We start from the raw sequence: 25,986 nt of genomic DNA, 5'->3' as shown, positions 1-25,986 counted from the left end.
CCTGTTCTTTTCTGCTCCACATCCCTGCCTCTCCTGGCTTGGCCTGCTTCCAAAGTAAACAGTCTTAGTTCTGCTTTAAGCCAGTAAACTGATAAAATGCTATAAAAACACTAGTGTAGCGTTCAGATTTAGTGAGAATTCGAGAGAGAGAGCCAGAGAGAGTCAGCGAGAGCCAGAGAGAGTGAGAAAGACAGAAGCAATTTGTTTTGGTTGGAATATTCACATTGTCTAAAGGTTAATGTGCCAATAACTCCTGGCTAATGCAGGTGATGTGTGTATGTTGTACCACTGACATTCAGGTTGGGAATTACAGCACCAGACTTAATTATACTCAGTAAAGGGCAGACAGAGGTGGTTAGTTCATCTGCAACGTTTTTTCACTGGCCGTTAGATAATGTTGTTTTTGCTAAGGTCGTGTTCGGTGGAGATAAACCACTGTTTTGGGAGAAGAATACCTGTGAGGATAAAAACCAACAAATAAACAAACAAGCATAGAATGGAAATTACAATCTGACCTAATTACTCATGTTGGATGTTTGAGCTCATACCATCAGAATAACTACATGTGGAAGTATTACAACCTAATATCCAACTTAGCAGCTCATGTTTCCATGTTTTCAGTTCCCTCTCGTCCTTGATGAATCCTTTTTCATTTTTAATTTCACCTTTATTTAACCAGGTAGGCCAGTTGAGAACAAGTTCTCATTTACAACTGCGATCTGGCCAAGATAAAGCAAAGCAGTGCGACAAAAACAACACAGAGTTACACGTAAACAAACGTACAGTCAATAACACAATAGAAAAGAAAACTAGAAAAATCGATGTACAGTGTGTGCAAATGTAGAAGAGTCGGGAGGTAAGGCAATAAATATGCCATAGAGGCGAAATAATTACAATTTGGTATTAATACTGGAGTGATAGATGTGCAGATGATGTTCCTTCCTCAGAGAGCCGCAGGGCTACAGAAGGTTAAGCTAGTCTGCTGCTCAGGACACATAATAGGAATAAACCTGAGGGGAATATGAGTGTTGGGATGATCCTGAGTGCAGTTTGATGCTGCTGCATCACGACAGATAAATATATTTAAGCAATAAGGCCCAAGGTGGTGTGGTATTTGGCCAATATAACATGGCCAAGGGCTGTTCTTAGGCACGATGCGAAGCGGAGTGCCTGGATACAGCCCTTAGCTGTGTTATATTGGCCATATACCACAAACCACGAGGTGCCTTCTTGCTATTACAAACTGGTTACCAACATAATTAGAATAGTAAACAAGTAATTTTGTGTCATACCCATGGTATATTGTCTGATATACAACGGCTTTCAGCAAATCAGCATCCAGGAGCCAAACTACCAAGTTTATAAATAATAATAATAACCTTAGGCAAAGTCACAACACCGCGGTATACATTCTAACCACAACATGCATGTGCTAACCTATTTGTTGTTGTGGCGTAAACATGCCATGATTGCCTGTGGTGCAGGTTTACCCCTCACTGCTATGAGGGCAGAGAAAGGGTACCATGATATGTGTATCATCTGACTGTAGAGAGGAGAGTGTCTTGTGTGAAGTAGTCGTGTGAATGTATACTGTATGTCCGAGAAGAGGATTAGAGGAGGTGGATGGAGGAAGTTTCTCCCCTGGTCTGAATCCCAATCTTTCTCTCCACTATATCCAATTCTCTCAATCGCTCTCTCTCTCTCCTTCTTTTTCCTTACATACATTCTGTGGACTCCCTCTTGTTGGCATGGAGTCACATCTCTTTATTCAGAGAATAAGAACATTTCCCCAATATATCAATTATCAATCATTGAGGAAATCGGCCCTAAAAATTATGACAATGCATAGGTTTAAGTTAAGGCGAAGAAGTCCATACATTGAAATCGTTATCAGGCCAAACTTTCCCCTAGCTTTTGTCACATGATTGTTGATTTTAAATGAACGGATAAAATTGTCCCTATCATAAGGAATTACTGTCATTCTTAGTTGTGCCATCCCTTCAGGGGCTCCCGAGTGGCACAGCGGTCCAAGGCACTGCATCTCAGTGCTAGAGGCGTCACTATAGACACCCTGGTTTGAATCCAGGCTGTATCACAACCGGCCGTTATTGGGAGTCCCATAGGGCGGCGCACAATTGACCCAGCGTCGTCCGGGTTTGGCTGGTGTAGGCTGTCATTGTAAATAAGAATTTGTGCTTAACTGACTTGCCTAGTTAAATAAAGGTTAAATAAAAAATAATACAAATTTTAAAAATCTAGTGTTCCATTTCATACAGTTGCACACTGTGGAAGTCCTGCTACAGTATATTTTGAGTCTTTGTATCTGCTCAAAGTGTTTGCCTTGAGAACCTTATAGTTAATGTGTTTACCCACAGCAAGTGTGCAAACCAGACTGAAATCTGTGATAGGCGTCACCAAGAAGAGGTATTGGGAGTCTGTTATCAAAAGAAAAACTGCTCTGTGGACTAAGGAGTGAAATGGAAATGGGAAACAATGAGAAAACACTGAACTCCTCTGTGTTTTTCATCTCTACTGTAAATAGGCTGGCTGACTTTCATGTTACCTTCTATGGCAAAATAACAGTGATTTTCTGCTGTTATGTATCAGAGTTTCACCTGCATCTTGGTCCTCACAGGGTAGGCTACTGGCTTCACTTAGTGGACATACTGAGAAGGGGCTGATCCAAGCACTGAACACAACAGTTACCTGCTGGGTATCTTGACCACTTATTTTGCTGTGTATGTTATTGATAGTGGCTTATACATACTTTTGGTAGAGGCAGAACTATTACATCATAATACACCATGGCTGATTTACATCAACAGAAGGCATATATTATAATACCACAAGTCCATGACCCTATTTAAGAGACATGACTAGTTAATAGGATGAGCGATTGACAGTAATAGTCTTCTCAAATCAAATTGTATTGGTCACATACACATATTTAGCAGATGTTATTGCGGGCGTAGCGAAGTGCTTGTTCCTAGCTCCAACAGTGCAGTAGTATCTAACAATTCACAACAATACACACAAATCTAAAAGTAAAATTATAGAATTAAGAAATATATAAATATTAGGATTAGCAATTTTAGAATGGCTTTGACTAAAATACTGTAGAATAGAATACAGTATATACATATGAAATGAGTAAAGCCGTATGTAAACATTATTAAAGTGACTAGTGTTCCATTATTACAGTGACTAGTGTTCCATTATTACAGTGACTAGTGTTTCATTATTACAGTGACTTGTGTTCCATTATTACAGTGACTAGTGTTCCATTATTACAGTGACTAGTGTCCCATTATTACAGGGACTAGTGTTCCATTATTACAGTGACTAGTGTTTCATTATTACAGTGACTTGTGTTCCATTATTACAGTGACCAGTGATTCCTTCTTAATATCCTTTTAGTAAATCCATTTAACCATGAGAGAATATCACAATGCCTTTATCACAGCAGACTAAGGCTGCAGCTGGTGTTTTAAAGCCTTTCTCATTTTGGCAGTATAGCAACTTTAATTCAGCTTTGAATAGATCTTGTTTTATTGGTGCGTTATCAATGTGAAAAGACAGGGATATTTCCCAGTGAATTATAGCTCCGTGTGTGATGGTGTTGCGTGAAATGTCTGCTGGCAACCTATTACCTGAGATAAAAAGAGCGATTGGAGGCAGCTGTCAAGCTCAGAACTTGTTTACCTCAGTGGATGAAATGTGTCACTCACTCTGACTGACAGTTACATTTCCTGTGTAAACAATATGTGAGCATGAATGTATCCCTTTGCACAAATATCACGATTCCCAGGTGTGATATTTGTGTAATCTTGTGCTAGTGAACACACACACACACGCAGACACACACATGCAGGCACACACGCACGCACACACACACACACACACACACACACACACACACACACACACACACACACACACACACACACACACACACACCTATAATCCTGTCCAGTGGTCTGAACCCTGTCTCATCCTCTCTCTCAGTGTATATAGTAAACAGAGACAGCTCTTTATTGCTGAGTGTGTTTACTATGGTTATTAAAGGTTGTCAGCAGCCAGGCTAGCAGCTTACAGAGCAGTGTCTTGCCTTCTTCAGTTATGTCTCATCAGATTGATGGCTGGCTGGATAGGGGCCCGCATCTAAATCGAGAGAACTGAGAGAGAGAGAGAGAGAACTGAGGATCACATGCCTCTCTCTCAGGGTAAGAAGAGGGGATAGATTTTAGACTGGCCGAGGGAAAGAAAAGATTGAGAGGAGTACTTTTTTGTTTTTGAGTGAGCGTAGGGGTGTATTGTCACAAAGGACTCATTCTTCCTGAGTGGATGTGAAGTGTTTACAGAGGTGGAAACATACCCTCACTGGGGAACCTCGGCGGCCAGCTGCTCTGGGTTAAGTTTGCCCTCGAGATACTGATAGAGACATACTGTAGCCCTGCTCAGAGCCAGAGGACCTTCAAGCTGCTCCACTAGGGGAGTTCAGGCCTCCACTGGCCCTCAGTCATAGGGCACATTGACAGGCCCCTACCTCAGCTAACAGCTGCCCAGAGTCAGATTTCTGCCTGAGAGGAGAATCTCAGCACTCTAGCCTGTCTGTCTAGGAAGGCATGGCTATCCCAGTAGTGATAGACCTCTGATTCTTCAAGCAGCTGCGAGTTAAGTTTACCTCTACCGTACCAAACATACTGCACATCCCTCTACTTCCATATTCCTTGAAACTCACTACTTCATCTCAGCCATTGTTTCCTCAGCCCCTCCTTCTCACATGACTGGTGACCTTTTTACCTCCTCAGTCCAAATACCTATGATAGCCACAGGCACACACCTGTCTCAGTCAGCCCATAGCAAGGGTAACCCATTTTTCTAAATCTTTATTTAACTAGGCAAGTCAGTTACAAACAAATTCTTATTTTCATTGACGGCCTAGGAACAGTGGGTTAACTGCCAAGTTCAGGGTCTGATTTTTACCTTGTCAGCTCAGGGATTCGATCTTGAAACCTTTCAGCTACTAGTCCAATGCTCTAACCACTAGGCTACCTGCCACCCCACAAGGGTAACCCAAGATGACAGGTAAGGTAAATGTGCCACACCCATAGGGTAACATTAGCCACCTGTCAGTTACATTACATGCACACATGTAACACATGCCACAAGCATACATACATTTATTTTCATGATACATGTATGCTTATAACAGATGTCAGAGTTCCAACACACTCACTGCTGAGTGTGTTGGAACTTTAGTCTTGAAGGAGATTGTACAAAAACTGTTTCTCTTTGCCATGAGGGACATTTTCAACCTCTTAACCACTTTGCTTCAAATCCCCCCAAACACTCAACACACTACCATTTCACCTGGAGTGTCCGTGAGGTGTTTTCCACAAGTGAGCCAGCTTGCCCTTCTGCACTGCCACTCAAGTGGTCTTGGTGGCCCCTGGCCATATCGTATTTAAACTCCAGAGTCCAGACATTTTTACACAGGGCTAGGACATGTCTGACAACCACTCTTGAAAAACACAGTTGTCACCAACAGGCTGTTCGGGCGGTAACATTTGGTCAGCACTTCACTCCAGTAGCATTGGTAGCACGTAGCGCTGTCAACACAGTGGAGGGAGCTCTGCTCAGTGCACTGGATAGGACAGAGAGACAATGTTGTTCAGTTGTGTCTACTCAATATCCTGTCAACACTCTACTTCACTCCCAGTCAACACACACTGTATCAGAAATACTTACAAGGACTTGAAGAATGTGGTTTGTCAGCTGGAATGGTAATTGAATAGTCTGATAGGATTTATTTTCTGTCCTCCCAATTTGAGAGAACATGATTAATATGTTGTTTTCTTCTTTCCTCCACTTTCCCCCTTCCCTCTAAGTAACTCTGTGAAGAATTCCTCACAGGAGCTTATTAAGAACTGTGCCTATGGCCAGATGTCTTTGGGTCTCCTACAGCAGGCAGGCATACTGCATTGAATATATGTATCTTGTATATTCTCCCCTGGGGCTGTATGTTCTGTAGAGCTTCTGTTTCAGGTTACAACGCATCTATATATACTTCTCTCCATGGTCCCTGTGTTGTGTTGGATGTGGATAGCAGTATACCTTTGTCTCTCCCACTGTTCATTACCTTAAGAGTACTTTTCAGACTACTATTGTTCCGGTTCTTTAGGGCCATGTCGCAATGTGCCTCAGGAGTCAATTATTTCTCCAGACATATCTGTCTGAGTATAGTTGTTTTCCGGAACAAATCATTCAAATAAGTATGAGTGTGTGTGTGTTGTTATATTTTGTCTGTTTAATGTGAGACGAGCTCCGAAATGGAGCTAGCCTGGTGCTCTGGGAGGCCGAGTGAGGATGTGATTGTCTCCTGCAGAAGGCCAGACATGTTGTTTATAATAAACTCCCTTGTTACAGAGAGAGGGATTGATTATGAAAGAGATGGTGTGAGAGAAAGGGTCTCATCCCCTCCACTGATACAGGGAAATCATTTGTGGCTGGTATTGTTCTGAGTCTAATTCCTGGCTAACAGATTCAAGGTGGTCATTCCTAGATGGGATCCAGCTTTTGTGAAATTAACGTCAGATTTGACTTTTAGTGGTAGGTTAGGAGAACTTACACAGCAGGTTAGGAGAATTAACATTGTCATGTTAGGAGATTTAGGTTAAGGTCAGGAAAAGGGTTAGGGTTAGCTCAAATGCAAAGAACATCTACTTTAAGTTAATTTGACAAAAGCTGGATCCCTTCTGGCCCTTCCCATTGGGGTGTGTCAACAAAGATGGATGCTTGCAATTAGCTTTAACCCCATTTCCGTGAGCTACTTTCTGAAGCCAGGCTTTTAAAATTACGAGTCAGAGTTATATACCCCATGCACAGGGTAGAACATAAGTTATGATCCCTTCTGCTAATATTTGGTGGAAGTGTAAGGCATGAAAGGTTTTGGTCTCAATGGGGACCTTTGCTTTTTATCTCTCTCTCACCAGTAACATAGCATTACTTATTTCTGTTCAGAATGACTGTTCACCTGCTCTGTTGGCGCTTTTACCAGAGCTCTTCAGCCCTGCTCAGTGGATCAGCAGGTAATTGAGCTGTCATCTCCTCAAGTCAAATATGAGGCAGGCAGACGCCACAGGCAGACGCCACAGTCAGAGCATGTTTAAATATCGAGACTGAACTATACATCTGGAGAACTGACTGCAATTACAATGGAATCTAGGGTGACAAGTCCTGGTGAATTCAGAATGTAACTACCTGCGAATCTATTCTCGCCTGTTCCTGTGAGTCCTGTGAGATAATGACGTCTACACAGAGCAGTGAGGGAGCCAGTAACAGGCCTGTAATGGAGTCCATAATGTGTTGCAACTAAGAGTTGTGTGTGGATGCCAAGTCTCAGTAGGCTTTGTACTGGGTTATAGTGCAGTCTTCATCAAGCAGTAATAAGGTTGGTCTCTCTTCAGCTAATATACAGCATGTACTGAGGCACAGCTGTGTGCAAACTGCCACAGGAGCCATAGGATAGAGTCTGCTGCAATAATCAATTTACCCAATGATGAATATGTAATGGCATGGACAAAAATAGAAAGAGCTATAACTAAAATGTGCGATTCAATCATGAAAGCAGTTCAAAGGAGTTCACCATAATTTTCGATGAAATCATTGTAAAATGCACATATCTTGTTAATTCATAGGGATGGAGTCTTCTGGAAGGTGCTTTGTCTCATGCTTTGGGCGGTCTGGTCTGTCTGTCGTCCATGTTCTCTCATGGCATGTCCATCCACGGCCTGTTCAACTCAATCAGAGCCCAGTCATTCCTCCAATCACTCTTTCAGCAGCAGGAGTTCTACTGATGAAATCTATGCAGGGAGAGGTACTGAGTGGGTCACCCTCTCAACACTCAATCATCTTGGGCAAGCAATCATCCACTACAACAGGAGAGCCAAGATCTACACGAGATCCTCCACTTTTCACTATTCTCCACACGGATGATTCAGGTTTTAGGGTCTTATGGAAACATAGTTTTACACTTGTATTGGATGTGGTGCTACCCTTAGTCATCCTTCCTGATTCCTCTGGTGTTCTAAGTTGGTGTTTGTATTTGCAGATGTCTCTCTCTCTACTAATGGCCAAAGTAGTCCTGCTGACCTTTCCTGTTTCAGACAAACTACCGTAGAGAAAGGTAATTAATTAGTGCCTGGAGAGCAGAAATTAATTCCATTGCATCGCTCCCACATGTCCTCTACAAGGAGAACAGCAGCGCCTGGCACACACTGTGTGTGTGTGTGTGTGTGTGTGTGCGTGCGTGCGTGCGTGCGTGCGTGCGTGTGTGTGTGTGCGTGTGTGTGTCTGTATGTGTATGCATGTGTCTGTATGTGTGAAGGACAGTTTTGTCAATAGTTTAAGGAGAGAAGTATATTTCCCAACTCTGATTCAAACAGCAATTGTTTTTGATCTCTGTTTATCTCAGCTGGAAACTTGGATACACGGTGCGTACAGTATATGCCAAACATGTTATGCTGTAGTTTATTCAAAGCATGGTTTGTTTTTGACAGAGGAAAGTGAAAGCGACAGAGAGAATGCTAATGTCCCATGAGAGGAGTTTGCCTCACACTGCCTCCTCCCTGAAATCTCTTCACTATAAATACAACTGGAACAGTTCCAGCCTTATAAATGTGTCACCCACACTGAGTTGGAATGGGATGGGGAATAGAATTCCCTAGGTACAGCCTCTTCTTTACAGGCAGAGTCTCCACCGGTGGGATTTGACTTCGAGGAACTAAATAAATGTTAGCGCACATTCTAGCAGGGTCAAGTGAGCGGTGTCACCACTGACTGCATAATTGTTTAATTAGCTCTGTCAGACTTTCCACCATAACCCAGTCTCCCCTGCCCAGTGCACTACTACACAGTTAGGTATCTGTCCCTCCAACACAGCCACTAATGTGAGAGCTCCCTCAGTACTGGACTCATATGTATTCTCCTTCAGTACTCAAAATGTGATTCGTATGAAGCCTCCAGCGTATGGCTGACAATGTAGCCACTTACTATGATAGACAATTACATTTCATTTATGTACTGCAGCACTATTGACAAAGTCATTTGTAAAGGAAGAATGTACAAACAGAGATAGGGGCTGATGTAAATGAGTGTGTATGCCAGTATTGTGCAAATGCTCTGAAGCCAATGTCAGTTATGAGATATATTTGGGAGACATACCTAGATGATTGAAAAGAGAACACACACAGTGTCAGTATTCAGTTATCAACCAATTCAAAACTTGGTCCTGTTTTTGGCCTCTAAAGTCATTCAGATCTACAGCAACTGTGAATGTGTTACATCAGTGATACAGTTACAGCCATATGTTTTGGGGCATTTAAACCATTGGTATCGATGGTATAGGAGGCTATAGTGACAGCTTTTGGGTGGGGTGAGACACTGTGAGTGTATTCTTTCACATTTTCCCCCCATCCATGATCAAGGCTTGTACCCCTCTGTGTTTGAATTGCACAAATCCATACTTTTGTTTGTTCCTACTGAGGGAAAAAGAAGGTTATGTTTGTTAGGGCACAGAGAGCGCTCTCGTCTACAGCTCTGCCCTGAATCCATGGGCAGTCGCCCAAAACAAATTTGATAAATGTATTGGGAAAATGTGCTTTCAGATATGTTGAACATAGTGTTGCACCTGTGATATGTTGTTAAGGCATATCTTTGAGCTGAGGTTAAGGAGATCAGAGGCTGCTGGGTAATTAGCAGAATAGTTTTACATTTTACAATAAAGTAATTTAGCAGAGTGACTAAAGAGTGACTTACAGCAGTGAGTGCATGCATTTTCCCGTACTGGTCCCCTGTGGGAATCCAACCCACCACCCTGGTGTTGCAAGCGCCATGCTCTACCAACTGAGCCACACGGCCCAACTAAGCCACAAGTTCAAGGCCACACTTCATATTATGTTAGTTGTGTCCATACATACAGTATTACTTGAACCCTCAACATTTGTCCTCACTGTGTTACAGATAAGACCGGTTTATGTAAAGATTTGAACTGAGTGAGTGATGACACTGGCCAACCATTCCTGAACAAAGAGTTATTGATATTGTATCCATATGAACCTCAGTGCTTCAGTGGGTCAAGGTATTTAATCATGATCTCTGATTCCACTGGCATGCACAGACTATTGACTAAATTATACATTTGCACAGCAATATGCATTGATTGTCCATTCTATAAATACTTAGGCCAAACATAGAATGATCTCTGGCCTTCTTTGCTCTCTCTACTGCCATCTCTCTTTTTCCTATTTCCATGGTGGCTAAGGTTGTGGTTACATTTCTATTGAGAGGCAATCATCTGGACCATTAGATCTCCCACAGTAGCTGGTCATTTTGGCCAACCATGACAATTACAGTGTGTCATAGAAGGGTGTTTTGTCTGTGCAATATCTTTATCACACTTTCACCAAACCTGTGCACGTGTTGAACTTTTCCTGATAAGTGTCTTTACTTTGAACCTTCAGACTTTCAAAATGTTGATGGCACTCAAATCTGAGGCGACATACATCGTAAAAACAGAGAATATCTAGGATAATTTTTTTCTTCAGATTGTGTGTAAAAGAATGCTAGACAGTATCTATACCTGAATAGTTTTTTTGTCATCCTGACAGGTATGTCTGAGGCGAATCACTGTGTGATCACCTTGTTGTGATGAGACGTGATGGTGCTTTCATGGTGTAGCATGTTATCCAGAGAACCCTGGCTCTATAAATAAGAAAGCCTACAAATAAATTGGGTCATGCTTCCCATACTAAAAACAGATGCAGTTCAATAACACATTGTGGCATAGAATACTTTTCATGTGTAAAAATCATCTTGAGACTGGTTCTCCTGTTATACAACTGATTTTGATAACAAATGCATCCGTACTCATTTTGTGATGTTGCATTGTGGAATTCATATGCAGTGCCTTGCAGAAGTATTCAGACCACTTGGATTCCTTCACATTTTATTGTGTTACAAAGTGGGATTAAAATGGATTTAATTGTCATTTTTTAAATGGATTCAATTGTCGAAGTGGGATTATTATTTTTTTTACCCAAGATAAATAAACAACTCATAAGAAGTATTCAGTCCCTTTGTTTAGGCAAGTCTACATTCGTTCAAGAGTAAAATTAAGCTCAACAAATCACATAATAGGTTACATGGAGTCTGTGTGAAATAATATGGGTTGACATGATTTTTGAATGACTAACCCTTCCTCAGTCCCCCATACATACATACATACATCTGTCCCTTTCGAAAAGCTGCCCCTTAGTCAAGTATTGAATTTCAATCACAGATTCAACTACAAAGATCAGGGAGCTTTTCGAAAGCTTCATAAAGAATGGCAGTGATTGGTAGATGGGTAACAATAACAAATCAGACATTGAATATTCCTTTAAGCATGGTCAAGTTTTTTTAATTTGTTTTATTTTACCTTTATTTAGCTAGGCAAGTCAGTTAAGAACAAATTCTTATTTACAATGATGGCCTAGGAACAGTGGCCTTGTTCAGGGGCAGAACGACAGATTTTTACCTTGTAAGTTAATAACTTTGTTGTGGATTATGTATTAAACCACCCAGACAAATCAAAGATACAGTCAGCCTTCTGAACTGAGCTGCAGGACAGGAATGATACTGCTCAGGGTTTAATGGCTGTGATGGGAGAAATCTCAGGATGGATCAACAACATTGTAGTCCTAAATGACCAACTGAAAAGAAGAATACAAATATAAAGAATACAAATATTCCAAAACATGCATCTTGTATGCAACAATGCACGAAAGTAATACTGAAACAAACATAACAGCAAATGAATAGACTTTTTGGCCTAAATGCAAAGTGTTGTGTTGGATTTGCCCTCAAACATATCACCACTGGTGGTGGCTGCATCATGGTATAGGTATGCTTGACATTGGCAAATACTGGGGAGTTTTTCAGAATAAAAAGAAACGGAATGGAGCTAAGCACAAGCAAAATCCTAGAGGAAAAATGACTTCAGTCTTCTTCACACCAGAGACTGGGAGAGGAATTCACATTTACTTCAGTCTTCTTCACACCAGAGACTGGGAGAGGAATTCACATTTACTTCAGTCTTCTTCACACCAGAGACTGGGAGAGGAATTCACATTTACTTCAGTCTTCTTCACACCAGAGACTGGGAGAGGAATTCACATTTACTTCAGTCTTCTTCACACCAGAGACTGGGAGAGAAATTCACATTTACTTCAGTCTTCTTCACACCAGAGACTGGGAGAGGAATTCACATTTACTTCAGTCTTCTTCACACCAGAGACTGGGAGAGGAATTCACATTTACTTCAGTCTTCTTCACACCAGAGACTGGGAGAGGAATTCACATTTACTTCAGTCTTCTTCACACCAGAGACTGGGAGAGGAATTCACATTTACTTCAGTCTTCTTCACACCAGAGACTGGGAGAGGAATTCACATTTACTTCAGTCTTCTTCACACCAGAGACTGGGAGAGGAATTCACATTTACTTCAGTCTTCTTCACACCAGAGACTGGGAGAGGAATTCACATTTACTTCAGTCTTCTTCACACCAGAGACTGGGAGAGGAATTCACATTTACTTCAGTCTTCTTCACACCAGAGACTGGGAGAGAAATTCACATTTGAGCAGGACAATAACCTACAGCACAAGACCAAATCTACACTGGAGTTCCTTACCAAGTAGACAGTGAATATTCCTTAGTGGCCAAAATACAGCTAAGAGAAAAAATTGCTTGAAAATCTATGGCAAGACTTGAAAAGTGCTGTCTAGCCATGATCCCCAACATCTAGACAGAGCTTGAAGAATTTTGAAAAGAATAATGGGCAAATATTGCACAATCTTCTAGACTTACCTAAGACTCACAGCTGTAATCGATGCCAAAGGTGTTTCTAACATGTTCAGAATTGACTCAGGGAGCTGAAAACGTATGTAACGACTGTATTTTAGTTATTTCATTTGTATTAATCTTAATAAAATAAAATACAAATTATTCTACTTTGACATTAGAGTATTTTGTGTAGATTGTTGACAAGAAAATGACAATTAAATCAATTGTTTAATCCCACTTTGTAACACAATAAAATATGGAGAAATCGAAAGGGTCTGAATACTTTTGCAAGACACTGTAAATTGTATTGTGTTACTTGCTAGTTGTATAGAGATGTTTAAAGTATTATTATCGAGTAGTAATAAATTATGTTGTTATATTGTTATGTGGTATTGCTGGCTCATGATTTGTCATAATGTATCAGTGTAAGGTATTGGTAGCTGGATGCTGAATAAGTGTGCCATCATTGGAAAGTACAGCTGGCACACTGTGACAAATCGTGTGCTGGGAAATGGATTTACTTCAACACTGAACACAGATGTTAACGTGTTCTGGCTCATTGCGTTCTCGTTGTCCTACCTTGCCTAACTGCATAGGAGGGATAATGTGACTGTGGTGTGGCTTGTTCTGTGGGTCTCTGTAAAGGCAGAGTCGGCATGGTTCCTTTCGTGATAAAGCCCAAAGCACTCCACTGACCGATTAGGCGTACCACAGTTTCACGGGGCCCTCACGCAAGGTCTGAGCAATTCAACACATTTTGGCATGGGGCAATGATCATTTTTTTCTCCGTTTTTGCAGCTAATCTCATGCTATTCTGCACATTTTGCCATGAGGCTGAGAGAAAATGTGGCTGTTTTAAAGATAATTTCCTGTAATTCTACACATATTGCCATGGGCCAAAAGAAAAATGTTCAGTTTTATAGGTCATCATGCTATTCTACACATTTTACTATTAGGCTGAGAGAATTTAGCATTTTTTAAGATACATTTCACAGATAATGTCCTGTAATTCTAAACATTTTTGGCATAGTTTATGACGTGTGCATATGTAATCTGGGGAAATGGTCTTGGAGTGTCTTGTCTACAACATATATCCTGGATGTCAATCCAAAGTGCCTGTACTTCCATGCAGAAGTCTGAGATTTCCTCTGATGATCTGCTAATTCTGAAGAAGCCCTAATAGGATTAATGTGAGGCTTTGAGCTCAGTAAAAGTGAAAGGCAGGCAGGTACCCTGCGGCTGGCCCTGGGCCTGCTCTCCTCTGCTCTGCTCTCCTCTCCTCCACTGACTACAGAGAACAGCCTGTTCATTGAGACTAGGATTTAAGGATAAGTATCTGTATACAGAGATAAATGTAAAAAAAGACAGGATGGCATGATACTACCCTGACCAGTTTGCTGATAAGTGGGAGTGCATCAGTGTGGAGGACTGGTTGGAAGCTGAGTTGGTGTGAGAGTGAGGCGTACTTTTCTGCATTTTGCATGGTGCGGTTGTTTGGCAGGTGATTGGACCAGACCCTCTCTCTGTAAAATGGCTGTTGTTGTCGACTGATGATTTGCCATGCTGCTTTCCACCCTCTGGCTCCCAGAAAAATGGGGAAGGAGGAAGGAGGAAGAGTGAAGAATGGATAAAGATAGAGAGAGAAGAGAGGAGACAGACAGATAGTCAGACAGACCCACAGACCAGTTGATATATTGGGGCAATTTTCTTCTTTGAACAAAGGGATGTGACTCCATGCTAACAAGGAGAGAGAGAGAGAGAGAGATTTGATTCTTATTATTTTCTAATTGTAAATATCCAAAGTAAGCTTTGGCAATTTGTACATTGTTACGTCATGCCAATAAAGCGAATTGAAAATTGAGAGAGAGAGAAAGAAAACAATTGTTGTGGTGAAACGGCACCAATAATCCAAAATGTGCTGTTTTTGTGAATGCCCTTGTGGCTCTGTAAGCAGTGTTAGTTGTTTTTCATTTGAACCCCTCTGCCTTCAAGCCAGGTGTGGCAGTTGGTGGCACCGGTGTTTGTATACCTGCTGATGCACTATCACGGACGTGATCAATATTTCCCGGTACATCAATATTTAATGCACTCCTCCGCAGAAATCACCCACCAATAACCTATTGATCAGTCCCAAGCTGAATATACTTTTAGACTGTGTGAAAACAAACACAGAGGGGCAGGAAAACAACATGATGTATTTACCAAGGGCAACACTTTGAATGATGTCCACAGAGTTTGTTATATACTGTCCTGTATTTACTACACCTACACACTTATTCCAAACAAGTGTAAGAAAACTTTGGAGCTGTGAGCATATTTGATGTTCCTGAAAACAGTAGGTCATGCAATACTTTTGGTTTGGCAAGTAAATCCCTCTTTCCATGTCTCTTTTTATTTGTGGTTATATATCTTCCCCTTCAAGAATGTCATGGCCTCTTTTCAGAACCAGAGTCTATTACTGAAGAAGTGAAGAGTGGTGATAGCTCATACTGTGTTTCTCAGAGTCAGTTTGACAATAGTGAAATGTAATGAAATGTGTAGAGTGGGCTGATCTGTCTGATTTTGTCTGGCCCATTGGTTAAAGGGCTGATACACTTCCAGTAATGAGATATTTAAGATCTAGCTCATATCAATGGTTTTCAATGGACTGATAAGTAAAAATGAGCTTACACAAAAGTAATGGAATGAGGTGTTTTACTGTATCAGGTGTTTGCATTGGTAGTACTGTAGCAGAAATGTGTATTTAATCTCTCTCTCTCTCTCTCTCTCTCTCTCTCTCTCTCTCTCTCTCTCTCTCTCTCTCTCTCTCTCTCTCTCTCTCTCTCTCTCTCTCTCTCTCTCTCTCTCTCTCTCTCTCTCTCTCTCTCTCTCTCTCTCTCTCTCTCTCTCTCTCTCTCTCTCTCTCTCTCTCTCTCTCTCTCTCTCTCTCTCTCTCTCTCTCTCTCTCTCTCTCTCTCTCTCTCCTACAGAGACAGTGATGGACACGAGGACAGCCACAGCAGAGCTGGGTTGGATAGCGTATCCTGCCTCTGGGGTAAGAACACTCCACTGCATCTAGACCAGTGGTTCCCAAACTTTTTATAGTCCTGGGCCGTACCCCTTCAAACATTCAACCTCCAGCTGCGTACCCCCTCTAGCAACAGGGTCTAATATATATATATTTTTGCCATCATTGTAAGCCTGCCACACACACTATACAATACATTTATTAAACATAAGAATGAGAGTGAGTTTTTGTAACAACCCGGCTCGTGGGAAGTGACAAAGAGCTCTTATAGGACCAGGGCACAAATAATAGTACAATAATAATCAATCATTTTGTTCTTTATTTAGCCATCTTACATATAAAACCTTATTTGTTAATCAAAAATTGTGAATAACTCACCACAGGTTAATGAGAAGGGTGTGCTTGAAACGATGCACATAACTCTGCAATGTTGGGTTGTATTGGAGAGAGTCTCAGTCTTAAATCATTTTCCACACACAGTCTGTGCCTGTATTTAGTTTTCATGCTAGTGAGGGCCGAGAATCCACTCTCACATAGGTACGTGGTTGCAAAGGGCATCAGTGTCTTAACAGCCCAATTTGCCAAGGCAAGAAAATCTGAGTGCTGTCCTATCCAGAAATCTGGCAGTGGCTTCTGATTAAATTACATTTTCACAGAACCGCTTGTTGCAATTTCGATGAGGCTCTTGTTCAGATATCGGTAAGTGGACTGGAGGCAGGGCATGAAAGGGATAACGAATCCAGTTGTTTGTGTCATCTGTTTCGGGAAAGTACCTGCATAATTGTGCACCCAGCTCACTCAGGTGCTTCGCTATATCACATTTGACATTGTCCGTAAGCTTGAGTTCATTTGCACACAAAAATCATACAATAATGGAAAGATCTATGTGTTGTCCTTGTTAATGCAGACATAAAAGAGCTCCTACTTAATCATAGCCTCAATTTTGTCCTGCACATTGAATATAATTGCGGAGAGTCCCTGTAATCCTAGATTCAGATCATTCAGGCAAGAAAAAACATCACCCAGATAGGCCAGTCATGTGAGAAACTCGTCATCATGCAAGCGGTCAGACAAGGGAAAATTATGGTCAGTAAAGAAAGCTTTAAGCTCGTCTCTCAATTCAAAAAACATGTCAATACTTTGCCCCTTGATAACCAGCACACTTCTGTATGTTGTAAAAGCGTTTCATGGTCGCTTCCCATATCATTGCATAATGCAGAAAATACATGAGAATTCAGGGGCCTTGCTTTAATAAAGTTAACCATTTTAACTGTTGTGTCCAAAACGTCTTTCATGCTTTCAGGCATTCCCTTGGCAGCAAGAGCCTCTCGGTGGATGCTGCAGAGTACCCAAGTGGTGTAGAAAGCAACTGCTTGCACGCGTGTTACCATTCCACTACTGTATGTCTCCCTGTCATGGCTTTTGTGCCATCAGGACAGATACCAACATATTCATCAGTACAGATACCAACATATCTTGACCGCCAAAGCCCATTTGATGTCACAAAGCTACCCAGTACTTTAAAAATATCCTCTACTGTTGTACTGGTTTCCAGTGGTTTGCAGAAGAGGATGTCTTCCTTAATTGACCCCCCATAAATGTAACGGACATATACCAGGAGCTGTGCCAGGCCCGCCATGTCTGTTGACTCATCCAGCTGTAACGCATATAATTGACTGACTTGTATGCAAAGCAGTAATTGTTTCAAAACATCTCCTGCCATGTCACTGATGTGTCGTGAAACAGTGTTGTTTGATGAAGACATTGTCTGTATAGTTTCTTTGGCCTTTTCCCCCAGCATTGTCCCAGCCATATGTGTCATCTGCAGGAATAATTAAGTCCTCCACAATAGTATGGGGCTTGCCTGTCCTAGCCACTCGGTAGCTCACCATATAAGGCCCTTCTAGCCCCTTCTTATTAATGGTATCTGTTGTTTTTATACATGTCTTGCAACTCGAAAGTCATCTTTATTCACACTCAGGCTTATTTTTCTAATTGTCATGTTTCGTTTCTAAACGTCTGCGCAAGAGTGAAGGTTTCCCGCGATAGAGTAACGATTAATGTGATTGGATGTTAATTATTTGACTAGGCTACCTGTATTTGACATTGTGTTGTTATTTCGCTGAACACTAAATGGTTTAATTTTATTTTTGGCAGTGAAACGAGGCTTCTCAGGTGAGAAAAAAACTCACCCAAATGTATAGCCTTGTTGGAAAATATAAATCTACTGTTTGAAAATGTGAAGAAAAAAAATTTTAAGAAAAAGAAATTGGCTGTACCCCCGACTGCATTGCACTTACCCCTGGGGGTGCGCATACCCCAGTTTGGGAATACCTGCTCTACACTATAGTTGCTTGTTATGTCACATAAACAACATTTAGGTCAACTATTAGAATTTTAGCAACCATGAAATGCCGGAGCGATTTCTGCATAGTGCAGCTGTAAGAAAGTGTTGTGAAAATACTTCTGGGGTTTTTGGTGCATTTAAAAGGTAGCATCAAAACATGAAAAATGGTTCATGATCTCATGATTTAGAAATGCAAATGGTTTATAGCCTAAATATTGATTGCAGAATATTTTCTGTGGAATTCTACCTTAATTTTTTTCAATATTTATTTATACAGATTACAAACAGGAGAGGCAATAACTGGTACATTTCGTTTGAAATTTACCCACTCAACCACACTGTAAGAAATTATCCTCGGGTTAATTGAGATTTTATTTAACTAGGCAAGTCAGTTAAGAACAAATTCTTATTTTCAATGACAGCCTAGGAACAGTGTTCCTTGTTCAGGGGCAGAACAACAGATTTATACCTTGTCAGCTCAGGGATTTGAACTTGCAACCTTTTGGTTACTGGTCCAACACTCTAACCACTAGGCTACCCTGCCGCCCTACAACAACTAAAAATAACCAACATATACTTTATAAAAATTGATGCAAGTCATGCAGAGCCCGTTGGCTAGCAGTAACTCACCCACCCTCTCCCCACTGAAGACCGGGGTTAAATTCCTTGCTCCAACATTTTCATCTCTTTCTCCCACCTTTCTGTATCTCTGTCATTTCAGAACTATCTCAATAAAGTGCCAAATACCCCAAAAGTATATTACATTTGATTTGTTCATTTCATTTTACCAAAATAATATAAGAATAAATCCAACATAATATGTTGAGTTCATTTGCACAAATTGAAAAGTGAAAGACTAAAGCTACATACATGGGATGCTTTAGTGAATTTCAGAATGTCTGGAATAGGAAAGGCAGAAATAAAACAACTCAATAAACATTCGCAGCCAGTCATCCAAAACATAGCCCTATGCAGTTGTTAAATTCCTATACAAGGTAGCAAAGGCTGAGGATGTGTGTTCAACAGGCAGACAAGTTTGAAACCATTTAAATACATTCAAATCATTATAATTGTAACCATTGTAATGTAAGTGTCTTTCATAACCAACGAGAGAACATTTTGTGATTGTACTCATGGGAAGTCTGGTTTTTATCACCTTGCATTTCCTATCTTGCCAAGTGACTCTGTTTTTAAATGATTGTGGGTAATAATTATTTTTTGACTTTATGATTCTGTCACATGTTGTATGTATGTTTGAAGAAAGAGAAGTATACTTCTATGTTAGTATTAAGCTTGTTGTGCCATGATGTGTAATTGACAGAGGTGGGACCAAGTCATTATTTTACAAGTCACAAGTAAGTCTCAAGTCTTAGCACTCAAGTCCCAAGTCAAGACAGGCAAGTCCGAGTCAAGACTCAAGTCAAGACCGTCAAGTATCAAGTCAAGTCTCAAGTCCTAAACTTTGAGTTTCGAGTCCTAAACAAGTCATAATGTGCTCTTCACCAAATGTAATACCATTTCATATTTTTAACAAGAGCAATAGTATATTACATTTACGGAAATCATGAATGCTTTTAAAAATATCTATATATTTATTACTTTCCAGATAAACTTTATATTTCTATGGAAATACATGGGTAACCATGAGAAAGACACACCCCCCCAATAGTGATCGACTATCGAGGATCGCTATGGGGCGCAATCGGGCGATGTAGGCTTGTACACAATCGCCCAACCTTAACACACACACACACACACACACACACACACACACACACACACACACTCTCTCTGTGGTTACAGTAGGCTAACGTATGTCAATGGTTTTAGGAACACCAGTAACAACAGGCAGAATTTAGGCTACCAACTGCCTAGCCAGTTGTAGCTCAATCTTGGATGCAATGATCACGTTCCCACACTGACTGACTGTGTGGAGGCTCATTGATTTAACGTTACGTTAGCCTACATGATATACCAGTAAAGTAATAAAATAAATAGCTGTTGGCTATATTAGCCACGACTTACCGTTCTTTATGCAGCTACAAATGTCGAAAAAAGTTGGAAATTGTTGCGCCTCCGTCTGTAATTTTCTTCCTGCATGTTTTGCAAGTTGCAATCCATTTTTTGTTGATACAGCGTCGTCTTTATATACGAAAATAATAATTTGGGGTATCATCTTTCCAAGGGCTCTATCTGAATTCACCCGCCGATGTACCTCTGCACTGCCACGCGCAACTGTTTCTCAGCTGGCACAATTTGATTGGTTGCTGTCCGATTCAAACTGGAATCCGTTAAATGAAGAGTTTATGCGCTGCACACTTTTTTTAATAGCATATTTTTTTATATTTGGGCTTGGGGAGGGTATCAAGTCAGGTCGAGTCAAAAGGCTCAAGTCCAAGTCAAGTCACGAGTCATTGGTGTTAAAGTCAAAGTTGAGTTGCAAGTCATCATATTTGTGACTCGAGTCTGACTCGAGTCCAAGTCATGTGACTCGAGTCCACACCTCTGGTAATTGATAATGATAAACGGATATCAAAACCGTCAGGCAAATTGACATTCAATGAGGACAGCACCCATTCCCTCATTTGTGATTGTCAATGGAAGAGGCAAGTGTAGAATCCTCAATTCTCGCAGCCAGGTAGTGCTGGTGGTTTCAACACTGCTTGACAATGCCTGCCAAAATGGTAAATTATCAAATTCAGAAAACAATGTTAAACATTAAGAAGTTAAGAAGAAACACTTCAGAAGAAGAGATCTAATTCTGTATTAGACAGGATTCAAAACATCATAATGGTGTTTAATCTTATGGCTGGAATCCCGTTAGCGGGATCGATATGACAACAGCCAGTGAAAGTGCCAAATTCAAAACAACAAAAATCTCATAATTAATATTCCTCAAACATACAATACATACACCATTTTAAAGCTTTACTTGTTAATCCAGCCACAGTGTCTGATTTCAAAAAGGCTTTACGGCAAAAGCAAACCATATGATTATGTTAGGTCAGCGCCTATACACAAAAAAACACAGCCATTTTCCAGCCAAAGCAGAAATAGAGATACAATTAATCACTAACCTTTGATGAGCTTCATCAGATGACACTCATACGACTTCATGTTACACAATACATGTATGTTTTGTTCGATAAAGTTCATATTTATATCCAAAAATCTCAGTTTACATTGGCGTGTTATGTTCTGTAATGTTTTGCCTCCAAAACATCCGGTGATTTTGCAGAGAGCCACATGAATTTACAGAAATACTCATCATAAATGTTGATGAAAATACAAGTGTTATGCATGGAACTTTAGATAAACTTCTCCTTAATGCAAGCGCTGTGTCAGATTTCAAAAAAGCTTTACCGAAAAAGCACACCATGCAATAATCTGAGTACGGCGCTCAGACACAAAAACATGCCATACAATATATCCGCCATGTTGGAGTCAACAATAGTCAGAAATAGCATTATAAATATTCACTTACCTTTGATGATCTTCATCAGAATGCACTCCCAGGAATCCCAGTTCCACAATAAATGTTTGTTTTGTTCGATAAAGTCCATCCTTTATGTCCAAATACCTCCTTTTTGTTTGCGCCTTCAGTTCACAAATCCAAATTCACGACGCGCAGGTCAGACGAAAACTCAAAAAATTCCATTACAGTTCGTAGAAACATGTCAAACGATGTATAGAATCAATCTTTAGGATGTTTTTTATCATAAATCTGCAATAAAGTTTCAACCGGAGAAATCCTTTGTCTTCAGAAATGCAATGGACGTGAGCGCACATGGCTGAGGCTCATGCCCTGCTGGCAGTCCTCTCACTCAATGAGCTCTTATTCTCCTCCCACTTCACAGTAGAAGCCTCAAACAAGGTTCTAAAGACTGTTGACATCTAGTGGAAGCCTTAGGAAGTGCAAAATGACCCTACAGACACTGTAGTTTGGATAGGCAATCACTTGAAAAGCTACAAACCACTTCCTGTTTGGATTATTTCTCAGGTTTTTGCCTGCCATATGCGTTCTGTTATACTCACAGACATCATTCAAACAGTTTTAGAAACTTCAGAGTGTTTCCTATCCAAATCTACTAATCATATGCATATCTTAGTTTCTGGGAGTGAGTAGCAGGCAGTTTACTCTGGGCACATCAGTCATCCAAGCTACTCAATGCTGCCACCATCCATAAGAAGTTAAAAGCTTTAGAGAGAGGAAACAACATCAAATGAGAAGGTATCTAATTCTGCTCTAAACAGGGCTTGAATGACCTAAATAGTTTTTTCACTCTTTTCTGTTAGTGCTCCCAGTTACTGGCAAGGTGTTGCACAACACTTGATTAGGTGGTGTTACAACACACTGTGTAATGTTTCAAAATATCTCAGGATTATGTGTTTACTGCAGTAAAGTTACTTTTTCCTCTCTTTCAAGATGTTGGCAGCTCAGTTGCCACTAGTTTTGGTGTTCCAAAGCACTTCATTTTAACAGTGTATTGTTGATAATTCCAACCTGAAGGATGTAGTTACTCACATTGGTTATAATTTTATGCTTAGTCTAGGATATGTAATTCTTCAAATTTAAATTGTTACAAAAGCCACAAACAATCTCATTAAATCCCTGTTAACAATAAAACACTGTTAGGCCTAGTTATGTTTTCGTTGGTGAAGGAAAGTCACACTCAGTGACACTGAGTACACTACGCCAGCGCAGAGCTCAGAGCTACCATATTGAAGATGCTATCGGAGGAGACGATGACCCACTAGCATTGTGGAGAGGAAACGAAGGTTGTTTTCCACTCATGGCCAATGTCGCCTGAAAATACAATTTACAAAATTACTATTCGAAAACATTGTTAAAATTTTATATTGTCATTCAAAGAATTATAGATTAACATCTCGTGAATGCAACCGCATTGCCAGATTTAAAAATAACTTTACTGGGAAATCACACTTTACTGGGAAAAAATAGGCTAGGCGATACAGGTTAGCGCCATCTTGGAACCATCTAAAATCAAATATACTATTGTAAATATTCCCTTACCTTTGATTATCTTCATCAGAAGGAACTTCCAGGGATCCCAGGTCCACAACAAATGTAGTTTTGTTCGAAAAAGTTAATAATTTATGTCCCAATAGCTCCTTCTTGTTAGCGCGTTCTGAAGGCTACTCATAATGTACGAGGAGCATGGGACTTGTCATCACGAATGTGCAAAAAATATATATTTACGTTCGTTCAAACCTGTCAAACGTTGTATAACATAAATCCTTAGGGCCTTTTTCAACCAGAGCTTCAATAATATTCAAGGCGGATGATTGCATTGTCTTACTAAACGTTTCGGAATGAGAGGGTACCCATGGGCGCCCGCGTCATAGTAGTAATGGCCCTCCCCCTATGACCAACTTTCCAAGCCTCTCTTTCAGTCAGTTTCTACCGGAGAAGACTCAAACCACTTTGTAAAGACTGTTGACATCTAGTGGAAGCCTTAGGAAATGCTAAATGAATCCTAACTCACGGTGTGTTTCATAGGCAAAGTGCTGAAGGTGATTCCACAAATCAGATTTCCACTTCCTGCATGGAATCTTCTCAGGTTTTGGCCTGCCATATGAGTTCTGTTATACTCACAGACACCATTCAAACAGTTTTAGAAACTTTAGGGTGTTTTATCCAAATCTACTAATTATATGCATATTCTAGTTACTGGGCAGGAGTAGTAACCAGATTAAATCGGGTATGTTTTTTATCCGGCCATGCAAATACTGCCCCCTATCCCCAACAGGCTAAATGCATTATTAAAAAATGTAAAGAATATGGCACCACAACAAACCTGCCAAGAGTGGGCCACTGATCAAAACTCACAGACCAGGCAAGGAGGGCATTAATCAGAGAGGCAAAAAAGACCAAAGATAACCCTGAAGGAGCTGCAAAGCTCCACAGCGGAGATTGGAGTATCTGTCCATAGGACCACTTTAAGCTGTACACTCCACAGAGCTAGGCTTTATTAAAGAGTGGCCAGAAAAAAGCCATTGCTTAAAGAAAAAAATTAGCAAACACGTATGTTGTTCGCCAAAAGGCATGTGGGAGACTCCCCAAACATTTGGAAGAAGGTACTCTGGTCAGATGAGACTAAAATTGAGATTTTTGGCCATCAAGGACAATTATATGACTGGCGCAAACCAACCAACACCCATCACCCCGAGAACACCATCCCCACATGGAAGCATGGTGGTGGCAGCATCATGCTGTGCGGATGTTTTTCATCTGCAGGGACTTTGAAACTGGTCAGAATTGGAGGAATGATGGATGACGCTAAATACAGGGAAATTCTTGAGGGGAAACCTGTTTCAGTCTTCCAGAGATTTGAGACTGGGACGAAGGTTCACCTTCCAGCAGGGCAATGACCCTAAGCATACTGCTAAAGCAACACTCGAGTGGTTTAAGGGGAAACATTTAAATGTCTTGGAATGGCCTAGTCAAAGCCCAGAGCTCAATTCAATTGAGAATCTGTGGTATGACTCAAATATTGCTGTACACCAGCGGAGCCCATCCAACTTGAAGGAGCTGGAGCAGTTTTGCCTTGAAGAATGGGCAAAAATCCCAGTGGCTAGATGTGCCAAGCTTATAGAGACACACCCCAAGAGACTTGCAGCTGTAATTGCTGCAAAACGTGGCTCTACAAAGTATTGACTTTGGGGGGGATGAATAGTTATGCACGCTCAAGTTCTGTTTTTGTCTTATTTCTTGTTTGTTTCACAATAAAAACTATTTTGCATCTTCAAAGTGGTAGGCATGTTGTGTAAATCAAATTATAAAAACCCCCACAAAAATCTATTTTAATTCCAGGTTGTAAGGCAACAAAATAGGAAAAATGCTAAGGGGGGTGAATACTTTCGCAAGCCACTATAGCCTATAGGATATTAAAGCTAGCCTACCTGAAAACAGATGTTAGCCACTGCTCCATGATCTACCACCAACCACTCGACTTGAATCTTCTTTATTTCAATGGATTACAATACAGTATTTTTATGTTTAGGTGGCTAATGAGCACTGAGATGTTTTAGGAGATAACTAAACTAGTTCACATGTTTCAGCTAGCTAAGCTACCTAGCTTGAAGACATGGAATCAGTGCTTGGTAAACAACTAGCCATCTAGGAAGTTGATATAGTGTACATCAGTCCAATCAAAGTTACTGGGCATAAGATGTTGATTTATCCGTAGTCAATGACAATGGAGCACTGAAGAGGGGCTTTTGCTCTTGCTCTCCTAACAGGTGCTGCGGTGACGTAGTTTCCCCATGAGTGATTGAACCATAAGCCAATCACGCGCAACAAGAGAAGACCAAAGACACCTACGCTCTGTACTTTCCTCTGTCTGCCCCTCCACTACAGAAAGCACATAGCGATGCTAAAACAGCTGCATTTTGAAGCTGCCTTACTCAACGAAAAATGTACCAAACAATAATACAATGGGAAAGGGATCACGTATGCTTCATTAGAGCAAGCAATTATTTTAATAAAAGGAATGTTTTTGCTTACTGATATGATATATTGTTGTGACATGAAATAATATAATTGCATGCAAATCTCCTGGATATTGGTGGGGCTCTGTTTGTTTCCTATATTTCCTAACTCCTCATTCATACTGTAGGCGCTCGCTGGTAGCCTGGCTTTGAGTTTTCTGTGCCATGTTAAGTGGGGAGAGAGGATGTGCATCCGCTGTGTCTCATGCAATACCCCAAGGGTATACTTTAGCTT

At 40.7% G+C, this 25,986-nt stretch overlaps 1 protein-coding gene across 2 annotated transcripts in view; it reads left to right on the top strand.

Moving 5' to 3' along the window:
* LOC115192521 (ephrin type-B receptor 1-like) overlaps positions 1-25,986 on the top strand; it is a 158,549-nt gene that overhangs the window by 31,003 nt on the left and 101,560 nt on the right. For both annotated transcript variants that reach the window (XM_029751132.1, XM_029751130.1), the window contains exon 2: positions 15,855-15,919. In XM_029751132.1, the coding sequence (XP_029606992.1) occupies positions 15,855-15,919 (65 nt within the window). The remainder of the gene's footprint in view (positions 1-15,854; positions 15,920-25,986) is intronic.

Source organism: Salmo trutta, chromosome 4, assembly GCF_901001165.1.
Source record: "Salmo trutta chromosome 4, fSalTru1.1, whole genome shotgun sequence".
Lineage (NCBI taxonomy): Eukaryota > Metazoa > Chordata > Actinopteri > Salmoniformes > Salmonidae > Salmo > Salmo trutta.
Note: the sequence above shows the minus strand (reverse complement) of the source record. Positions and strands in the feature narration are given on the sequence as shown.